This window comes from Cucurbita moschata, unplaced genomic scaffold, assembly GCF_002738365.1.
Source record: "Cucurbita moschata cultivar Rifu unplaced genomic scaffold, Cmos_1.0 Cmo_Scf00005, whole genome shotgun sequence".
NCBI lineage: Eukaryota > Viridiplantae > Streptophyta > Magnoliopsida > Cucurbitales > Cucurbitaceae > Cucurbita > Cucurbita moschata.
In genome coordinates this window covers 1352644-1375431 of record NW_019268521.1, presented here as the reverse complement: position 1 = coordinate 1375431, position 22788 = coordinate 1352644, and the positions used below count along the sequence as shown (strand labels likewise).

The following is a 22788-nucleotide window of genomic DNA, read 5'->3' as shown; positions in this document are numbered from 1 at the left end:
TAAAAAAAAAAAAAAAAAAAAAAAAAAAAAGAAAGAAAAGAAAAGATAGCACAAGGAGTGGGAGAACTTAAACGGCTCAATTGGTTAAGACGGTTGAATCTCTATCCCATTTTGAACTAAAATAATGGTTCTCGATTTTATTTTTCACTTTTATCTTATTATTACTTTAATTGTATGAGAAGCTAACTTTGATTGAGAAAGCCCTAACATACAAAAGTGACAAATAAAAACAGCCCAACAAAAGGGAAGCGCTTTGATTTTGAAACAAGACCTTTCCATACAATTTAGTTTTGAAATAGGATTTTTTGAGTGGGTGTGATTTGCAGATAGATTGATGTAGCTTTGAGAAATTGTAGCTTTAACTTTTTTGTGGAAGTATGGACTGAAGGAGGGACATGACCTATAATGTTGGAACTAAGTAAAAGAATTATGTTGGTTTGATCATGGACAAGTGACAATCACTCTAGATGATTTCCTAGTAGTGCTCGTTATTGGCAAGCTTCTACTTCCTTTTTTTTTGCGAGCCTATCTAAGCCCAAATTTTCGAGTTCTAGTGCCTGTTTCCTTTACCCCCATTTTTCCCATTCACCTTTTCAACTTTAAATTCCTATATTATTAAAACTATCTGCCACATCTTGGGATTAATCTTCCATGCCAAGTCTTGAAACAACTTGTCATGTTGGATTTTCATTATTTCTCTTTGGTGGCAAGACCATCTTATTGTGTAATTTTAAAAAATCGTAGGAACTAAATTGAAATAAAGGTCTAATTGTAGGAAAAATATATTTTTTAATATACATCTAAAGAAGCTTAAAAGGGAGGGCCTTTTGTTTTCTTTTTAACAAATGGACCATCCAGAAGTAAAAAGTTCTCTATTGAAGGATCCAGTTGTTAGGAATGAGAGACAAAAGGGTAGTTATAAAACCTTCTAGAAACGTACACCTAAAGAAATCTACATCTTCTCCAGAATACTCTTATTCCTTTTGACAATAGGTAAAAAAGACGCACACCAATAGGCCCTTTTCATGCCTTTCAAGGTTGGGCTAAATTTAGCCTCCTCCACCATCAAGTAACACTCTTTACTATGATCGAAAGACACGTCGAAAGTCTTCGAAAGGTTTTTGCAAATTTGACACCCAAGTGTTTTCGTTGTATCGCATCCTCTCATGAGTTGGACCAGTCACATACAAGTTGAAAGTTCCATCGAAGGCCATGATCCACTTAGTATTTCATGTGCGTGCCACATCTGAGAAGGTCAACTCTGGGAGAGGTCTACACTATCTAATTGATAATCCCCGTGTTTGACTATGAGTTTGAATGGGTGGCTAAACCCCTCAATGTCATGGCCTTTGCAAGAATATGGATTTGAAGGTGTGGGAATTACTGATACAGTGGAAATACTTAAGCATGAGGCCACATGGGAAGCACTCGACATTATCCTACAAAAATTTCCTAATCTTCAAGGACTAGGTGTCTTTGCCCCCGGGGATAATGTAAGACCTCTTATAGTATACTCTACATGTACAAGGAAGGGTAAAGTGTAATTACTCATGAGGGGAGTTCAGTTATACGTGTATGTTTTGGGAATATTGTATGTTTGTTTAGGGAAAGGTAGGATTTTATGTCGCTGCAAGTTTTTGTTTTGAATTGACATGGTAGGGAAAATGACTTACAACACCCACCCCCATCATGTCTTGATTGAGAATCCTCGAATAGAATTCCATGGCCCTAGGACCAAAATGAAGACTAAATAAAAAATAAATTAATGCAATAACATCAATATATCTGGGCCGTGGGTTACAAAAATTATATAATATAAAATGGAATCACTTGGAGAAGGGAGGAAAAGAGCCATACACAGTTAACTTCAGAGAGAAAGAGGGTATAGACTTAAAAAAAGAATGCAAAGTGGCTGGGCTAGTGTCTTGGGTCAATGCTATCAGAATTTTTGTTTAAAAATCTGGTTTGAATGGATTTGTAATATATTAAGAGAAATTGAGAGGCGAAGGGGGTTTTATATCTTGCTTATTCCTTCTTAGCATCTTCTAGGAGCTCCTTATCATTTATCTTCTTCAAAATGTTCTTCTGAGTTTATGTACTTTTCTGTAATTATTCTAGTTTTTATGACTATTGGGAGCTTTGTACAATCTTCTTTGGTCTTTGTGCGGTTATGGGGTGCATTCCATGTTCGACCTCCCATTCGATGAGTTATCCTTATGAATAGGTCTTTACAAAGTAGTTTTGATAGAGTTCTAGGCAGATTCTTGTAATGGACGTGGTTGCCAATTTTTTTCCTAGATCAAATGATACCTCACAGAGACACCAATTCCCATATGTTAATGAAAATATTTGGACAATTTGGTATTTCAAAAACGTTTAGAGTGAAAATGTTCTTTTGCTTCTCTTCGCACTCTCTCTCTATCTCTATTCATTTCTTGCATGCTCTGGCCTTCGAATTTTAAAATGATTTTTATTTGTAGCATAGTCACGTCAGTTTTTGTCTTCAAGGGAGATTAAGTATCCTTGTTTAGGGTCTCCTTCAGGCATAAATTCTAATATATACTATTGTACGTAATGATGTTTATTTCATTTTGAAGTAGCTTATACATGTTTTTTTTCTCACACTTGTTATGCCTGGGAGTGGACTTTTCTTCTGTAGCATTAAAATATTATGATCTAAATTCAGTATACCAAGTTTGTTATATTGTTCAATGCCTTGCAGGAAGAAATGATGAGAGGAAAACCGGGTTATGAGCATTTGAACGAGCCTCTCCACATCCTAGTTGAGGCAGAGTTGCCAGTTGAAATTATTGATGCTCGCCTTATGCAAGCCCGTGAGATTCTCGAGGACTTGCTCAAACCAATGGTGAGCATCTCTTTTGAGATCTATATATTTTGGTTGGTATGTTGATGACTTAATTGTTCATACTGACATAATTTCTTTTTCTTATTTTGTCTTCCTATTAATAATATATTTAGGATGAATCTCACGATTTCTACAAGAAGCAACAGCTACGAGAGCTAGCTATGCTTAATGGCACACTTCGTGAGGAGGGTTCGCCCATGTCCAGTTCCGTGTCTCCCTTCCACAATAGCCTCGGAATGAAGAGAGCCAAAACTAGGGGGTAAATAAACTGCTCCTTTATAGAAAAGGCTTTTGGAGATTGTTTTCTAGTGTCTGGGAGTAATCAGCAGTCCCATTCCAAGGTATTGCCTGCAGCCAATGCCTTCAACTGCAATCGGGGCACTCGCACGCTTACGTGCAGGTTCTTACTAAAATTTATATGGTGTGTTTATGTAATATTTGGAAAGAGAAGATAATGTACTGACATGGAAATGTCAAGCAGTTAAGAATTATTAGCGAGTGGGGGGGCTTGCTTATATATATATATATATATATATATATATTTGTTGCTTTAGGAGTCAATGGTTTGAAAAATCTCTCCAACAATTTAATGTGTGTTGTTTACTAGGCCTTTTTTTTAATAAGGTTATTATGGAAGTTCTGAATATTTTGTAGGGTGGTGGGTTCTTTTGGGACTTTAGAAAGACAAAAGGCTAAGGCTTGTAAGGCAATGTGATGCACAGGAAACATTGGTTTATTAAGTTTGTCTTTTGTTTCAGTTCGTGCGCTTTGTAATAGGCGTAGTAGCATTACCCCCCGTCCCGAAAAACATTCTTTATTATTTTTTTATTTCTTTCTTTCTTATATGGTCTAGAGATCGAAAAGCTTTGTCTATTTGCCTTCTAAGATCTGTATTATCATTATTAATTTTGTTCTTCAAAAATTTTGCTTGAGTTTCACTTTTGTACTCAGGATATTACAATGATGTATCTTAACTAATCTTTTATACTACTTAGTAGTCTTGAAAGATTTTGAAATATGTTTTTCAAGGCAAACTGTCTTCCAGTCTGCCTTAGAAGATCTACTCGCATTTGGCTCCATGTGCTTGAGAAGATGACATCTTGCTTCTCAGAAAGGACTTGGACTCATAGTTGACAGGTCGAACCAGACAGTCGGCCTAATGATGCTGCTGCTCGAACACCATTTGAGCCAAGGTTTGGATAATCTAATCTTTTTGCTTGAATTTCAAGTAACAATTTAATGAACTGAAATGCTTGAGATGCAAAGTTGTTTGTGAATGCAATAAATGATGTTAGATTCTAGACTTGCATTGCAAAGATTATAGGTAGTTTGGTATAACAACAATTTTCTTTGAGATCAGCATCTGTGATATGACTTTGCTTTGTGATTATAGACAACATAAGTATTCACTTTTGTGAAATTTCATGATATTTACCTCATCCAGGGAAAGTAAGTTGCCTTATTAATTCCCTTTTCTTTCATCTCTCCTGTCCTACCTACCTAACCCTTAGCTTATCTGTGTTCTTAATTTTGGAATTTAGGATGGTTGGTACTTTCCATATATGTTCTTAAATAAATTCCCTCTCAGATGTCCATGCCTGCCAATTTTAATAAATTTAGATATGTTAAGCCCGAGATGATGTAAAATTTGTTTTAGCAGTACAAAGGTGTAGGAACCCGGATTTGGTAACTTTTATCTGGTAACTTTGTATTTGGTCTGTGAGAATGACTGCCTTGAATTGGTTAAAATTAGTTTTTACAAGCTTGGGTTTTTGTCAAAGATTAGCAAAAACTCGTTCTCTTGGATTTTCGTTTCGAGAGACGTCTCTTTCTATTGTTTGGTTCTTTTGGATTAGAGTCCTTTTCTTTTGGAGGTTTGGTTTTCTTTGTGCGTCTTGTATTTTCTTTCATGTGGTCTCTATGGATTACGAGTCTTAACCTATAAGTCGAACATTCTTTAGAAACATTATGATTTTACCACAAATATTTCACAATGGGCTCGATGCGAATTAGAAGTGAATGAATGATGTCTTTGTCTTAATATTATTATTATTGTTATAATTTGAAGTCTTTGGACCTCCTCCCTCAGAAGCTTATACAAAAAGGGGTCTTAACATGAGTTGGAGCTTGACTTCACACCTACTCTCAACCTTCTCTGACATTAGAGAAAGGTCAGTTTCGTACCTTTTTATTTTCAATGTGGAAAAATAAATGCTTATTGTTATAATTATTAATTTTGGATATAATTTATTAATGTTCTTCGAGGTTTTTTGTCATTGTCTTCTTAAATATAACAAAAAAACATGTAGTTTTTAGTTAATAGAGATTGAAATAACTGTTTCATTATAAAAAGTTAGAGAGTAAAAAGACCCTTTTGCCCCTAGGGATCCGGAAATCTTCTGGGCCCAAATTGCTGCCAATATATGGACCCAATAGGGGGCCAAGACTGAGCCAATTACTATGTTATGACCATTGTGAGAAAAGGGCCAGGGAAGGTAATCAATGAAGTGTTTGTGTCCAAAAAGAGAGAATCAGTGGTTTGAAGAGGTGTAGATAGCTGAAGGGAAATCATTACACCTATAGTATCATTCCACACATCTTCTCACCTTCCATCCCATCCCATCCCTTTCACAATCATATATTTTACGTGAGTGGATATGTTTTTATTGAATGGGTTTTTTTCTTTGAGTTTGTATGAGCGGTGGAAAATTCAAATTTACGACCTCTTGGTCAATAGGGAAGATTCAAATGTTTTGTGTCGGTTTAGTTGATATTGGGGATGGGAGATTCAAATTTCTAGCCTCTTAGTCGATAGTATATATTTTTGTGTCGTCTGAGTTGATATTGACGGTTGAAAATACAAATTTATGACCTCTTTAGTCAATAGTATATGTTTTGTGTCAGTTGAGTTGATATGAACATAGAGAGATTCAAATTTCTGCCCTCTTGCTCATTACTTGTTCATTGCTGCATGTTTTGTTTAAGTGAGTTATGCTTATATTGACATTTCAAGTATTTGTTTTCTGTTTAATTCTCGAACTTTTAGATATCTTAAAGATATTGATTGAACATCGAACAATCTAGGTAATAGAATGCCAATGTAAGTCCTATAATTTAACCCAAAAAGATTCATAAACCTTCCCAAAGTTGCCCTTGCATTAGTGAAGTAAAGGCAAGAAGAAGAATACCTTTAGCAGTGAGAGAAAGTGGGGCTCAGGAGAGAGAGAATAGGACACATGAGCCTTTGAAAGGGATGGGAAATTGTAGGGTATCCACCCACGTGACCTCTGGCAGAGCCCTACAGAAGGCAGAGTATAGGTACAATTATATGCCCATTATGCAATTCTCTGCATTTAAGAGAGAGATAGATAGAGAGAGAGAGAGAAGAAAAAGGCCTTGTTTTGACAAGCCATGGAGGCAGAAAGAACGTTAACGACATGTCGCTTTTAACCCACAAAAACCCACTCATAATACTCCAATGGCTAACCAACAAACCATCTCAAAACCTCCCCATATCCTTATTCCTTCCTCCTTTCATTTTGTTTGTTTTTAATTTGTTTTGTTCTTGAGATGGAGAAATATGGGTTTTCCTTTTCTATCAAGTTAATTGTTCTTGGGGATCATTTAAATTATTGCCTCTTTGGAGATTATGAGGTTTTTTCTCTAAAATTAAATGTTGGGTTTTGTTTGAATTTAGTTTGTTTCAAAAGGTATTTTCAAAAAGTCCACTTTTTTTCCTTTTCTATGAAGATTCAAACTCGTGAGTGAATACGGAAGAGTATTCGTTTTTAAATCATACCCTAAATATTGGTGTGCAATTCTCGATTAAGCAGGAAATGGGAACGAGTGTAGAAAAGGAAATTTTCGATTACGTAGGAAGCATAGCATGAGTAGAAAAAGATATTGTGGGTTTTGTTTGAATTTAGTTTGTTTCAAAAGTGCTTTCAAAATGTCCACTTTTTTTCTTTTTCTATGAAGATTCAAACTCGTGAATGAATATGGAAGAGTATTCGTTTTTAAATCATACACTAAATATTGGTGTGCAATTCTCGATTAAGCAGGAAATGGGAGCATAAGTAGAAAAGGAAATTCTCGATTACGTAGGGAGCATAGCATGAACAGAAAAAGAAATTTTCGATTAAGTAAGAAACGAGAGCATGAATAGAAAAATATGATTTAGTTTTTATTAGGAAATTTTAAAAATTATTTAAGTAAAAGTTAAACCAAGTCAAATGGATTTTCTTATAAGGAGAAATTCTTTTAAAATCTCAATGAATCGAGATTTAAAAAGAATATTAGACTATTCTATAATCAAATCCTAATTAATTCTTTACGAAAAAAATCTTGTCTATTCTATTCCCTATAATTTAATAAAAATATGGGAAGGACATAACATTGAATAGTGGCACAAAAGTCATCCCTATTTCTACCCTACCCTGTGAACGTCTTTAAATGAAAAACTAACTCCTATAGTACCGATTTTTATTCTTCGATCTTGAAAACATTGTTCGGGAGACCTCCTTCCTCCCCCGTACCTAATGTACTCATTTTTACTATCATCACTATTGTATAACTTACTAACAAGAGAGGGATCATTTTACAGCATAATTTGGATGGACACCTATGATTTCTCAAATTTTTAGAAAAGATTGATAAATCCAAAAGTAAAAAAAGAGGACAAAATTTGAGAGAAAATGTTTGTATGAATTCTTCATCTTATAATTTTTAAAAATTAAAATTAAAATTAAAAATTAAAAAAGACACGTGACATGATATCTTCTTAAAACTACAAAACCTGTCGGTCACCATTTGTGTCGGCGCTTTTTTTTTTTCTTAATAATAATAATTATTTATTTCTACTTTTTTATTTTATCAAATAATTTTAAAATTTGGATGAGCATTAAATTAAATATATACATTTTTTAAAAAAATTTGATTTTGTTTAAAATAAAAATTTAACTAAATTAATAAAAATACACATAAACTTTATAATTTATCTCAAAAATACCTTTAATTTTTTTTAAAAAATGACAAAAATATTCTTTATCTGACATGGAAACTAGTAATATTTTCTTTCATAAATATCAGCTTTTCAAAAATTTTATTAACAGCTTTCAACTCTTTTAAAATTTAAAAAAAATACATTTAAACATTTTTTAAAAATTTAAAAAACTTTCAAAAGTAACATTAAAAAGTTAATTTTCAAAGACAACACTAAAAAGTTTGGAGATATAGACTATTTTTATCAATAATAAAATTTTATGGTATTTTTTAAACAAAGTATATAAGGATATTATTAAAAAAAATTAAAGTTTTAAATATAATTTTATTAATTTAGCCTAATTTTTTCATAAAATACTATTATTCTTAAAAATTTAATGCTTACCTATGTTTGGAATGAAACTATATAACATATAGGTAACTAATATTTGGTAGAGCATTTATGATAGGTACTATTCATTTAGCCTACCATTTATAAATATACCCAATTTTTCATTTATAGGTAACGTTTTAATAATTCACGAAGAAATATATATATATATATATATATAATCCAAACCATAATTTAGCGGAGATTTTTTAGACGTTACCTATAAATTTTTCATTTATAGGTAACGTTTTAATAATCCCACGAAGAAATATATATATATACAAACCAACATCTATATATATATATATAGTTCAGCGTTAATTGACATATATTACTATTTTTTTGAGCTCAGACGTTCAAACCTCGTATTCTATATGTAGAGGTATAACTCTAAAAAATCTCCGCTTAATTATGGGTTGGTTTGTATTATACTCTCGAGCATCTAATATTTTCAGTTTTAGCCCTTAAATTCATATACGAAAATATATAAATCGTTAATCTTCTTTTTTACCACAAAAAATCTTGAAGGGTGGTTTCGAAAATTTTAAATTAATCTCATAGTTTGAATACATTTATGATGATTTAATGTGTATAATGTACATACCAAACTTAACGGGTGTTAGTCATAAGTTAACGTACACATATGCCATCTTTTGAACGTCTCATTTGAAGTTGTTAAAAGAGTATTTTTGTGAGATCGCATATTGGTTGGAGAGCGAAACGAAACATTTCTTATAAGGGTGTGAAAACCTCTCCCTAGTAGACGTGTTTTAAAACCGTTAGAGAATGACGATACGTTACGTAATAGACCAAAACAGACAATATCGGCTACCAGTAAGGTTCAACTGTTATAATCTCAGTTCTGTTAACGGTCAAAGATTTGACTATCCAATTCGATGCAGTATAGGTATATACGGCTAAGTTGAAGAGAGGAATGAAACATTTCTTATAAGGGTGTGAAAATCTCTACCTAGTAGACCGCGTTTTAAAACCGTTAAATAACGACGATATGTTACGTAACAAACCAAAACAGATAATATCTGCTAGCAGTAAGCTTCGACGATTATAATTTCACTTCTGTTAATGGTCAAAGATTTGACTATCCAATCAATACAGTATCCGAGAGAAACAAAGCATTTCTTATAAGGGTGTGAAAACCTCTCCCTAGTAGACGCGTTTTAAAATCGTGAGGCTAACGACGGTACGTAACGTGCCAAAATGGACAATATTTGATAGCAGTGGACTTTGATTGTTACAATTTTACTTTTGTTAACTGTGAGCGCTAATTTTCAATTTAGTCGTGAGTAACAATATATATATATATAGTAATAAAAATATTTTGATTTTAGAAAAATTATGAAAATGGTTGAAAATTATCTTAAAGAACTCCATGAATGACTTTAAATTCCTTTTTATTTTATTAATTTAATGTAAATTATTTGCGATTTAAAATTTAAAATTTTCTTTAATTTCCCAAATATTTTTACTTTTATAAAATATCTCTCACTCTCTTGTAAAGCGACACGTGGACCCATGAATTGCAAGTGGCCCAAAAGGTTGAAAGGGAAGCCTCCAATATTCCACCATATTTTTCAAATATTATTTTTTTAATAAAAAATATTCTAAATTTAATTTATTCTTCAATATCCCAAAATTTCTTTTATTCTTTTTCACTCTTTTAAAATCCCTTTATATTATAAAATAGAGTTTATCAAAATATATATATATATATATATATATATATATAAAGGGAACGGTATACGAGTCAACTAAAACTTTTAGCTTCTTTTGTGTTCGTTGTACGTGATTTTTCTCCATCTCTGACCTGACACCCCCGAGCCCTTTTTCTTTGTTTTACAGATTACATCTTCTCTAAATTATAAATTTATCGTTGAAACACTTGAAGGCCCGGTGGGATTTTCTCCTAGCCCGAGTTTGGCAGTAACACGATAGCTCGTGTTTGAATATTAACGCTCACCATTTTTTGTTTGATCCAAAAATTCAACCACGAGTCTACGTGATGTGTATGATTGTTTCTTCGAGACTCGCCATTTTTTATTCACCGCTTAATAATCTCTCTTTTACTCGGTCGTCTCTTTGGTATTCATACCTGAGTCTAACAATGATTTGAGTAGAAAACGAACGTTTGACCTCTTAATTGATGATATATATCTTAACTAATTGAACTATGCTCGTCCCTAGTAAATAGGGTGAATAGGCTTAACTCACTTGTTGCTCCTTGTTTTCTAAAACCTTCTTCTTGAACCGTGGCCAGAGGCTCGAGCACATATCGTTTGACCATTGGCGATGCGAGAACGAATAGGCTTAACTCACTTGTTGGTAAGAAATGAGTGCCACACAATCAAGGCACTGTCATCCAGGTGCGACTGTGATAATTAAAGAGTAATTTTAAAATAAAATATTAACTAATATTTAAAAAAAAAAAAAAGATATTTTAAAAAGAGTTTTAGACAAATATTTTTATTTTTATTTTTATTAATCTAGCTGGCATTAAGGTTAAAAAGGTAAAAAATTATGAGTGAAATAGAAGATGACGAGAGGCGTAGGGCCGGTGGGGGGTTTGACCATGGAAGGGGATTGGTCAATATTCTTCTTCCTCTTCCACATGTCCAGAAAATCGGCGCGAAAACCTAAATTGAATCGTCAGACACAAATCACGGGCCGATTTTTCTCTCTCTCCTCCAAGAATGTTTGTTAAATTGGAATGAGAGAGAGAGAGAGTGTTGGCGTTTCGATTAGGTCTGCCGAGGTGAAAGCGACTAATCGGCACTGCGTCGCCTCTGAATCGGCATTCTGAAACGCTGCAAAATCGGGCGGAGAAGACCTTGAGACAAACACGATATGGATGAACCAACAACATTAAATTAATTAAAATATCTTTTATTTTATTTTTTTTAATAATATATTTAACTAATCCAAATAACTTTACTTTAAATTCATTTATAAATTAATCCTTTGAAAAATTTGATGTAGCCGACCGTTAACAGATCATTGTCGGGCTCATCGATGTGGGATAGTGAGAGGTTTCTATACTCTTATAAAGAATGTTTTGTTTCCCCTCTCGAACTAATGTGGGATTTCACAATCCCTACCCAATTGAGAGTCAGCGTCCTTGTTATCACACCGTTCGATATCTGGCTTTGATACCATTTGTAACGCCCCAGATCCCTTTCCCTTTCGAGTTTTTCCTCAAGACTTTAAAACGCGTCTACTAGGGGAAGGTTTCCACATCCTTATAAATGGTTGTTTGTTCTCCTCCCCAACCAATGTGGGACATCACAATCCACCCCCCTTCGGGCCCAGCATCCTCGCTGGCACTCTTTTCTTCCTCCAATCGATGTGGACCGCCCCCAAATCTACCCCCCTTTGGGGCCCAGTGTCCATATTGGCATACCGCCTTGTGTCTACCCCCTTCGGGGGATAGCGAGAAGCTAACACATCGTCTGGTGTCTGACTCTGATACCATTTGTAACGCCTCAGATCCACCACTAGCAGATATTGTCCTCTTTAGGCTTTCCCTCAAAGCTTTAAAACGTGTCTGCTAAGGAAAGGTTCCCACTTCGTGTAATCTCACATTTTATTAATTACATTTCACACCTTAAACAAAGTTAAAATAATATTTTAATTATGGTATTTTATATTTTATTTTAGTCTTATTATTATTATTTTTTTACCTCTAATTTTGGTCTTCTTATTTTTTTAATAAATCCTAAATTTAATCATTAATTTATGAAAAAATGGGCTAAATAATAATAATAATAATAAATGAATAAGAAAATGCCTCCATTTTCTAAAAAAAAAAACAATTTATGACGTATTAAACTAGAGATTAAAATTAAATATTTGAAGGATTAATACGGAATAAAAAAAAAAAAGTAAAAATGGTAGAAATTAAGAAATTGACAAACAGAAACTCAGTCCTGTCAGTTCGTCGTTTCACAAAACGACGACGCTTCCACACAGAAACCGAAGCCGATTCCGAACCGTAAGCCGCCGCAGCCGCCGTCATCGCCGCCGCGAACTTTTCAGGCACATCCGAGTAACAGTCGACATTAATTACGAAACTGCAGCAAGTCGTGGTTTCATTATCACAGATTCCAATTCCAAAACGCCATTAAATCATCATTCTTTAATCAAACTCTACACCAGAACCATCGTTTTCAACGCCAATTACTCCTGCCCTAATTGCGCCATTAAAACGACAAACTTCTCCCGCGTTTTGCCCCTTCTTTGCTGCTGCTGCGGCGGCGGCGGATTTCGTCGTCGGCGTTTCTTTTTTATTACCCTTTTCTGGTCGGGTCGGGTCGGGTCTATGAGAGCCGGGTTCATTTGTTTCAAAACGGCGTCGTTTTAGAGTTGGTTGAATTTATTAGGGATTTACTTACAAACAAACAATTTTGGGAATCAATTTTTGCTATTTTCAAAAAGAATAATAAATGTCATAATTAATTATGCTTAATTTAATAATTTGTGGTAATTATTTATTTTTTAAAATTGTATTTATTTTCTGGTTCTTTAATATAATCATCTAAAAAATAATAATTAATTTATAATTATGTTTTTTTTAATAAATAATAACAATTTTTTTAAAAATAAAATAAAATAAAGTGCTAAAAGTTGCTAAGAGAACCGTGAGGTACTCAATTTTACTTTACTTATAAAACAAAATTTCTACTTTAAATAGTTTATTTATTTAGTCAAAAGATAACGTAAAATTCGAATAATTATAAATTATTATTTTAAAAATAATTTAATTACAATCAAAATGTTTAAAAAAACATGTAAATTATTGTGAACAAAATAATTTTTATTTTTATTTTTTATTTTTTTATACAACAGGAACTTAAATTTTGTTTAATTAAGGATGTTTGTTTTTTTTAATTTAATTACTTTCATTTTTAAAATTGGATATTAAAATTATTATTTTTAAATATTTATAATTCTAAAATTTTAGGTTCTGTTTTAAAATCCATATGATATATATAATTTTAAGTTTATAAATACAAAAGTTTTTAAAAATTAAAAAAAATAAATAGTTATTTTATTCATATTTAGTGATAAAAAATTATTAAAATTAATTTATTAATTATTGAGAATATAAGTACAAGGAAAAAGCCGCCTTAAACGTGTAACCTTGAGGAGTTCCAATTTAAGTAAGTTTAGTCTTACGTGGCATAAGACCTGTGGGTCCCTCATAAATGAATATATAATTATTTTTTTTGTGTTTATTTTATTTTATTTTATTTAAATTTGATATAATTATGAATACCGACAAAAATATTGGGTAATTACGAGGAATATCATGAGTTTACAAGTAAGGAATATTATCTCATTTGTGGGTCGTTTGAAGCACGCGCACGAAAAAAACTGAGTTACAATCGTTACTTTTTCTTCCAGAACTGCTTTAAAACGCAAGCAAATAGCTGCCAATAGTATCCCGACATACTTCAAACGACCCAATTAAGGTTTCCAAATTAGGATTTCAGTTTTCAGATTAAGCCCGTCCTAACACTCGGGCCCCCTCGCCCTCCACCTAAGCTGCGCAGGAAAGGCCCAAAGCTAATCCCAGAGAACAGTGAAGCTTCAAAGGGGTCGTTCTATCCAGGTGCAGGTAGTCTGCATCTTCACAAACATGTTTATTTCACCGAGCCTCTCTTCGAGACAGTGCCCAAATCATTATGCCTTTTGTGTGGGTCGGAACTTATCCGACAAGGATTTCGCTACCTTAGGACCGTTATAGTTACGGCAGCCGTTCACCGGGGCATCGACCACCGGCTCCCCTGTCATCAGGTCACCAACTTCCTTGACCTTCCAGCACTAGGCAAGCGTCAGCCCCTGTCATGCACTTAACTTAGTTATGTCACGAATAAAAATGTTGTGTGCCTCGAAGGCGTAATTAAAGTGACTCAATTGTCGAACAAATGGTTAAGTTTGTTCGAGTGGAGGATTATTTTTATGCTCAAAATGGACAATGTTATACTCGTAGGTATATCATACCAATGTGAAGGCGCGTAGGTTTTTTTTTACCTTTTGGTTCATGTTCGTTGTACCAAATATCGTTCTTATATTATTTAAAAAAATTACAATATTACCCTTTATATTTTATAAATATTATATAAATTTTCTTTCGAGAATGTTATTTATTTTTTAATATATTACTAATTTAAAATTGATATTAATTTTTTTAAAATATTTCCATAAAAATCGAGGGGTAATAGGAGGGTATAAAGGTAAAACTAAATAAATAAATAAATAAATAAAATAATAATAATAATAACAACAAAGAGTTGAGCCGCGCAGTTGCAAGCTCACACACTATTTTTAACCAACAAAAGCTTCAGATCGTTCTTCTCCAGTTCTTCATTTTCACCTTCCTCTCCCCTGATTTTCTCGAGAAAATTTCGTATTTGGTTTCTCGAGAAAATTTCTCACAACGACATCAACAACCACAACTACTCCATATCTGCCCTTCAACTTTCAGATTCCGTTTCCTCTGCTGCTGTTTTTATCGCCGTTGCTTGGACAAGATTCCTCTTGTCTCCATCGATGTTTCGTGCTCGTCCTCTTCTAAGGCTGCCTTCGGCTCCTGTGTTTAGGGTTTTGTCACGAGGTTTGTTTTCTTGCTGTTTTCTGGCTTTGTTTTTCTCTAATTCAGCTGCGTATTTTCTGTTTTTTTTGTTTCTACTGGTTGCTGTGGATTTGATTCGAGATCCGAGTGGTGTGCACCGGCATTGTCGAGATTCAATGTGTTTGTGGCTTCTCTTGAGCGGTTTTGGTTTGCGGAAGGGAATTTATGGTTGTTGCGATGAGATTCCTCTTGACGACTGTCACTGTTTCTCGTGTGTTCCAGAATTTTCGGTTGAAGATGGAGCTTAATGGACACTTTTTTAATTCGGCTTTGGATTTCGTTTTTTTTCCCGATCATCCGTTTTCGCTATGTATATGAAGATGACGCTTCCTTTTCTTTTTCTTCTTCTTTCTCTCTTTTTCATTTTTCATTTCCGATTAAAAAAAAAAATAAAAAGAGCGAGCTGCTGGAAGGTCGAAATTCTTTTACGATTTGACATCCATGAAGCTATGTGAAAAATCAGGTCTCGAGAACCGTTCTCTGTTTGGATCTATCTTTAATGTTAGTTACTCTGCGCACCGAATTCCTTCGCTCGCTTGAAGTGATCGGTATTCACTCTTTCGATCGAATTTTTGTAGTAGCTCGAGGAAGACTGCAGAAAACTCAATGTCGTATTCGTTAGCTTGGGACCTTTTCATCAAATGGAATGGCCAATCCTCTTTCTTGCTCTCTGATCTTTCGGAAATGCTGCCCAAAGAATTTTCGAATCTTGAATCTGGTCTCTAAAGTCCTTGAATCAGTCGTTTCTTGACGTTTCATAGAGTAGGGCGGATACGGAATGCTAGTTTTGCGTGCTGTATTTTGTTCGCTATTTCTGATTATTCAGCCTGAAAGGAATCTAAATGCTTCACGCCTACGAAATGCAACTTCACTTTCTATGCTTCAATCACGCGTCTTCATATAATTAACATAGCAAATTTCTTATGATTTCTGATTTTCTCCTGCAACAACAGGTTGACGTGCCCGTGCGGATCGTTTCCAGTGGGTTTGGCACTGTCCTTTGAAGCTTAAAGCCATTTTCCTTTCACGCTCATTGTCTCTGAATTGAAATGTTAGGTATGTTTTGTAGTTTATGGGCGTAAAACAGAAAACCATAACGTGTGCGAAGCTCCTCATTTGATGCATGAGTCATTGAGCATTAGGTTTCAGCTGCTAAAAGATTGAGTCGATTTTCTTGATGGATGAACTCCATTTATTTTCCAATTGTTAAAATTTCTACTGATTTTACTATTTGTGTTGGATTAGAAATGTTTCTAACGCTTTTTCCTTATTTCTCATTCAAAGGCTTTGAAGGTCCTGGAACTAGTGATGAAATTAGAGAGTGCTTTGAAAATTCTGAAGATGAGAGACGGCTGTCCAAAATTGGGAGCCTCAAGAAAAAGGCAATAAATGCTTCCAATAAATTTACTCACTCTCTTAAGAAGAGAGGAAAGAGGAAAATTGACTACAGGGTTCCTTCAGTATCCATAGAAGATGTTCGAGATGCGAAAGAGGAGAGTGCTGTCCATGAATTGCGTCAAAAACTTCTTGAGAGGAATTTACTACCTTCTAGGCTTGATGATTATCATACTTTACTGAGGTCTGCAATTTTTGAAAGCATTCTGCTAAGTTCATGCACATTTCTTATTGAGTCAATACTAGTATCCTCATTTATTTGTTATTTTTCTGTAGATTTTTGAAAGCTAGAGAGTTTAACATGGAAAAGACAATCCGGATGTGGGAAGAAATGCTTAATTGGAGAAAGGAATATGAAACTGATACTATAGTAGAGGTAAAATGAGCTTCAGTCGTACCTTGATGAGAGTTATTTTCGGTTAGGAATCACGGACCTCCACAGTGGTATGATATTGTCCACTTTGAGCTTAGGCTCTGATGGGTTTACTTTTGGTTTCCTCAAAAGGCCTCGTACCAATGGAGATGTATTCCTTATAAATCCATGATCATTCCCTAAATTAGCCAATGTGGGACTCTCTCCCAACATTCCTCAATAATCCTCTCCTCGAACAAAGTACACTATAGAGCCTCCCTTGAGGCCTATGGAGCCCTTGAACAGCCTCCTCTTAATCGAGACTCAACTCTTTCTCTGGAGTCCTCGAACAATGTACACCATTTGTTCGACACTAAGTCACTTTTGACTACACTTTCGAGGCTCACAACTTCTTTGTTCGACATTTGAGGATTCTATTGACATGACTAAATTAAAGGCAGGACTCTTGATACCATGTTAGGAATCACAGAGTTCCACAGTAGTATGATATCAATATTTTCTTTGTCAATATATATCATCATCTTCATTACTTTCGGGAAATGCATAATGTAGTTGGACAACTTGCTAGTTTTTTAGCTTTAATATATAAGTGAAGTGTTTCGTCTGTAGGATTTCGAATTTGAAGAGCTCGAAGAGGTGTTGCAGTATTATCCTCAGGGATATCATGGAGTTGACAAAGAAGGCAGGCCAGTTTACATAGAGAGACTTGGGAAAGCCCATCCAAGTAGACTCATGCATATCACCACGATTGATCGATACTTAAAGTACCATGTGCAAGAATTTGAAAGGGCTCTACATGAAAAATTCCCTGCTTGTACAATTGCGGCTAAGAGAAGAATTTGTTCAACAACAACGATATTGGATGTGCAGGGCTTGGTACGTTGAAAACAGTCTTGAAAGGTTTATCTATTCAGTTTGCTTGAAATATAATCTTAAACACGATCACATTATTGTCTCAAAGGATATCGAAACTTTGCTTGGAATTAATATTTTTGGGTATGAAAGCTTGAAAATCCCGAACCCCACCTGATCCATTAGGAGCCAAAGTCAAACAGAATTTGCTTCTATACGTCTGACCTATTCAAGAAACGGCCAATATGTATATAATCTTAACAGGATCATCAATTGTGATATGAAAAATCATTCATTTCTCCCAACAGTGGTATCTTAAATACACAATTCCTTTTACGAAGGGTTTTTGGTTTAAATCAATTTATTGAAATTTAATATCATGGTACTAATATTTTGATTCCAGGGCATGAAAAATTTCTCCCGCGCTGCTGCAAATCTCTTAGCTGTCATGACAAAGATAGACAGCAATTATTATCCTGAGGTATCCAATTCCTTCCAAACACAAACATATCTGATCGTTTTCTCCTGTCATCTCTCATTCCCTTTTCACCTATTCCTGCAGACATTACATCGAATGTATATTGTCCATGCGGGTTCTGGTTTCAAGAAGTTTCTCTGGCCTGCTGCTCAGAAATTTCTTGATATGAAAACTGTTGCCAAGATTCAGGTATAGCTGTGGTATATTCAAGTTACATGCACTCCCTTTTCCTTATGCTGGATTAATCATCTATTTCCAATTATAGGTTCTTGATTCCAAATCGATTGGGAAGCTGCTTGAAGTCATTGATTCAGAGTATGACCATTTACACTCGCTTTATTTGAATGGTTCTTATCTTCAATTTACTTCGCTAAGATTGTTTTTCTTTCAGTCAGTTGCCAGATTTCTTAGGTGGCTCGTGTACGTGTAGTGGCGTTGAAGGCGGATGCCTTAGATCGAATAAAGGTCCTTGGAATGATCCCGATATTATGAAGGTGGGTTTTCATCATGTTTAAAACGTAGTCCGACTTTGTTAAGTAGTTTCAATTCTTTAGCACAAATTAACCTAGTCTTGTGTTTCTAGGTTGTGCATAATGCAGGAGCCACCTTTGTAAGGCAAGACACTAGAGTGGCCAAGAATGAAGCAAAATTGCACTCACGTGCTCAAATGCCTTCACTGAAGGTAACTGTTGGTTTAATGGTTTGATCTGATCCATATTTATCTCTACTCTATATTTATTTCATGTTTTAATTGTAATTTTTTTTTCATGAAAATTTCATTTCACTTGATTATTTAGACGGATCAACTAGGTACGCCATTCATAGCCTCTACTCGTGTCCTAGCTTGTCTGAGAGCTAAATTTACCTCGATTGTTTGTCTCTTGCCCTGTGCTTTCCTCAAGTTAGCTTCCGCTATTTCAAGAGTTTGCTAAGCTTCTTGTGGATCAATGCCACAAGCCTTCTCCACATCATTTACCAAAATAGTGACCTCATTGTTGCCTATTCTAGCCAAACCACCCATCACAGCCATCGTTAACCATCCATCATTATATTGCATATTATTGCATGCTGTAATTATGACGTGTATATTGTATTGATATGCATATTTTTATCTTCCATCAGGGAAGAAGTAGCGATACATCATTACCGGATTCAGGATCAGATATCGATGACCCGTACTCCCCACTGGAGCGAGCTGTCTCTTTGGTTCCTTGTTTGGCTCCGGTTCACGAAGAAGTAAGTCTTAAACCATGTAGCACATGAACTGTGAAAATGTTTTGTATATGTGGATATAAGAATTTATAATTTTTGCAGCAAAGGGCAGCTGACTCTAGTGCTTACTACAGTTGTGACGATGATGATTTCCGACCCGTTAGAACAGTAACCAAAAGTGACCAAAGAGTTGGAGGTTCTCAGGGTCCATCGCTTGAAATAATCGAGAACGGGAATTTCTCGAGCAAAGTGACATCAAACACAGAAGGTACTTGATGTGATTATGTTTCTCATTCTAATTTGCTGTAAATCAAAATCTTCACGGCTCACCTGACACTAGGATAGTAGGATTATGTGCATAATTTTCTAATTATTCTTGAATTATATCGTTCGTCGGTCAGATTTTTCTTGAATTCATTCTTTTCAGGTACTATAACTAATGAGCATGAAATTCTGAAGCAAAAACTTGAGAAAAGAAACCTTGATTCTACAGGGAGAGTTCTTATATCATTCTGGGTTAGATTGATAGCATTTCTTCGAAGTTTACAGTTTCAGTTTTGGAAAAGACAGAACAATATATATCCTTCTAACACAGTAGAACACATTACAAACAACAATGCTGCTGCTGCAATTCAAGGCGTAAACGAAGAAGATTACATCGGCCCGTGTTTACAGCGTCTCGAGAGGCTAGAAAAAATGTTTGTAGAGCTGAGCAACAAGCCTGCTAAAATTCCTTTGGAGAAAGAGCATTTGCTTACTGAATCATTGGACAGAATCAAGTTGGTTGAATTTGACCTGGAGAAAACGAAAAGGGTAAGCTTATCTTTATGTGATTAATCAGTTTCATTCTTTTGATTGATTCTTGTAGCTTAGCATTTACGTTCATTTCATTGGTTCAGACACTCCACGCTACTGTTCTAAAGCAACTTGAGGCAGGCGAGCTGCTGGAGAAATTGCGGGGGTCCCAATGCCAAGTAAGCAGCTTTTTAAAACATCTTTTTTGTTATTAGCTATTTTTGTTTTCCTTTTGAAAGACGGATTTCAAAATTTTCTTTTAAAAACAAAAAATAAACAAATGGGATCCGGCTTATAGTATAGTCAAATCCTATTAACACTTTAGGCTGTAGATTTCGGTTTTTGATGGGCTAAATTAATAAAAATACTTTAAACCTTAGCCTAGGCAAAACCTGCAAAACCTGTCTAGGTTTGACCTTCTCTGATTTTTATATTTTGTTTCAACATATACCGAATCAATCTTTTTATTTTATTTTTTATTTTTTTTAATTTCATTTTGTCATATTCTATATGATAATATATGTATGAACTTTCAAAAAAATCTCAAAATAACCTTTAAATTTTTTTTTTAAAACATTTAAATTTTCTTTACCATTAGTTTTAGTTTTGGATGGATGGAAATAGTTAATGTTTTGTTTCAAAAAAAATATATATATATATTGGATGAAACACTATGGAAGTTTTATTGATACCTTGAAAGTTTTTAAAATTTAAAATATATATTTACCAAATGGGATCGGGCTTATAGTATAGTCAAATCTAACACTTTAGGCTTTAGATTTTGGTTTTTTAATGGGCTAAATTAATAAAAATACCTTGGGTCGTCAAAACTAGAGTTTGACCTTCTCTTTACACTTTAACTTTAAAAAAAATATCAAAATACTCTTCAACTTTTTAAAAAAAATTTAAAATTTTCCTTACCACTAGTTTTGGATGGAAATATTTAATGGTTTAAAAGGGTTTCAAGAATAGCTTTTAAAATTTAAAATATATCTTTACCATTAGAATCACTTTAAAAAAAATGTTCATAAACATTTAAAGTAATCTTAAATTTTATTTTATTTTTTTTCAATTTCTAATGGTTTCGGTTTAAAACTAATGTTAAGCGTGTTTTTACTTTTTTTTTTTTTATTAAAAAATATTATTGAAACTTTTGAAGATTTAGAACAATTTAAAGATAAATTACAAACTTTAAGCGTATTTTTATTTTTAAATCACAAACCTTACGCGTATTTTTATTTTACAAATCTTACGCGTATTTTTATTTTTAAATCACAAATCTTACGCGTATTTTTATTTTTAAATCACAAACCTTAAGCATATTTTTAATTTTAAATTACAAACCTTAAGCGTATTAACGATGATCTTGTGATTCATTACTAAAATGGTAACTCTGATTTCTGTGGTGCAGCCGAGAAGATTTTTGTGTTAGAATAGATTGGTGAAATGCATAGGATTATAATAATAATCATAGCCTTGAAGCAAAGAAACAACATAGGTGCTGGCGGGCCCGGAGTGACAATATCCAACGGATAATTGCTGGCGGCAATAGAGAAGACGATAGAGAGAGAGAGAGAGAGAGAGAGAGAGAGAGAGAAAGGAGGCAAAGCTTGAATACACGTGAAGTACTGTTTTTCACTCTCTTTTTCTGTCATCTTTTTATATATATAATATATATATATAATTTTGAGGGTTTTTATTATAGACAAGGCTGACAAAATTGTATACAGAAAAAAGGTTGGCTAATGTTCAGGGTTTGGTGGAGGGTCCCAGTACAGAAAAGAAGAGAAAAGAAGGGTGAATAACGTGGCTTTGCACATAGACACTCCGACTTCCAAGTAATTTTTAAATGCTTTGCTTTCTCTGTTTTCTTTTAGGAGTGTTCTTAAAAAGATGAATCATTGATGTACTACTGCTTAGAGTATATATATATATATATATCTAGCCCAACTTCTAAAAGTCCATGAAAATTGACTTGGATCATTCATTTAATTCTCTACTTCAGATTCCTTTGGTAGAAGAGAACGAAATGTTCTTTCTAAATGTGTGGAAAATTCTTCCCAGTAAGATGTTTTAAAAATTTTGAGAGGAAGTTCAATGGAAAAAGTTCAAAGCAGACAACATTTGTTAGTGATAGACTTGGGCTTGGTCTTGGTCTTACACTATTTTTTTAGGGTCATTCATTATCTGCTAGCGATGGGCTGTTACATTATTTTTTTGGGTCATTCGTTATCTGCTAGCGATGGGCTTGAGTCTCGGCTGTTACACTATTTTTTTGGATCATTCGTTATCTGCTAGCGATGGGCTTGAGTCTCGGCTGTTACACTATTTTTTTGGGTCATTCGTTATCTGCTAGCGATGGGCTTGAGTCTCGGCTGTTACACTATTTTTTTGGGTCATTCGTTATCTGCTAGCGATGGGCTTGGGTCTCGGCTGTTACACTATTTTTTTGGGTCATTCGTTATCTGCTAGCAATCGGCTTGAGTCTCGACTGTTACACTATTTTCTTGGGTCATTTATTATCTGTTAGCGATGAGCTTGGGTCTAGATCGTTCCATTAGGTCATTTATTATCTGCTAGCGATGCGCTTGGGCCTGGGTTGTTACACTATTTTTTTTTTGGTGATTTATTATCGGCTAGCGATAGGTTTGAGCTTGGGTCGTTACACTATTTTTTTGGGTCATTCATTATCGACTAGCGATGAGTTTGGGTCTGGGCCGTTACACTATTTTTTGGGTCATTCATTCCTTTCCATTTTTTTAGATTTTTACGTTTTTTCTATAAAAAAAAAAAAAAA

The 22788-nt window shown here is 34.1% G+C and overlaps 3 protein-coding genes across 4 annotated transcripts in view; all 3 read left to right on the top strand.

The window, feature by feature from the left end:
* LOC111443209 (KH domain-containing protein At5g56140-like) overlaps positions 1 to 3772 on the top strand; it is a 9119-nt gene extending 5347 nt beyond the window's left edge. The window contains exons 6-7 of the mRNA XM_023080924.1: positions 2723 to 2866; positions 2980 to 3772. Coding sequence (XP_022936692.1) covers positions 2723 to 2866; positions 2980 to 3129 — 294 coding nt within the window. The 3' untranslated portion in view covers positions 3130 to 3772. The remainder of the gene's footprint in view (positions 1 to 2722; positions 2867 to 2979) is intronic.
* A 10784-nt stretch (positions 3773 to 14556) lies between these two features.
* On the top strand, positions 14557 to 21787 carry LOC111443039 (phosphatidylinositol/phosphatidylcholine transfer protein SFH13-like). Of its 2 annotated transcripts, XR_002710420.1 has the most exons (16): positions 14557 to 14868; positions 15840 to 15942; positions 16171 to 16465; positions 16558 to 16657; positions 17264 to 17530; positions 17910 to 17987; positions 18069 to 18173; positions 18250 to 18299; positions 18376 to 18478; positions 18568 to 18666; positions 19107 to 19220; positions 19299 to 19464; positions 19624 to 20009; positions 20096 to 20170; positions 21403 to 21616; positions 21722 to 21787. XR_002710420.1 is itself a non-coding variant. In XM_023080644.1 (15 exons), the coding sequence occupies exons 2-15, from the start codon at positions 15936 to 15938 to the stop codon at positions 21421 to 21423; spliced, it is 1866 nt and encodes a 621-aa protein (XP_022936412.1). In that variant the 5' UTR covers positions 14557 to 14868; positions 15840 to 15935; the 3' UTR covers positions 21424 to 21787. The 2 variants fall into 2 exon arrangements, 1 of the variants encoding a protein (XP_022936412.1); XM_023080644.1 differs by having other exon boundaries at positions 21403 to 21787.
* LOC111443044 (GPI-anchored protein LLG1) overlaps positions 21637 to 22788 on the top strand; it is a 6966-nt gene continuing 5814 nt past the window's right edge. Inside the window, exon 1 of the mRNA XM_023080649.1 lies at positions 21637 to 21641. The gene's annotated coding sequence lies outside the window, so the exon portion shown is untranslated. The remainder of the gene's footprint in view (positions 21642 to 22788) is intronic.

Bases quoted from the DNA above. Each gene is read 5' to 3' on its own strand.
- LOC111443039 (XM_023080644.1), top strand. The intron at 17,988-18,068 runs GTATCCAATTCC...CTATTCCTGCAG, and splicing joins ACAGCAATTATTATCCTGAG to ACATTACATCGAATGTATAT. The intron at 18,479-18,567 runs GTGGGTTTTCAT...TTGTGTTTCTAG, and splicing joins ATGATCCCGATATTATGAAG to GTTGTGCATAATGCAGGAGC.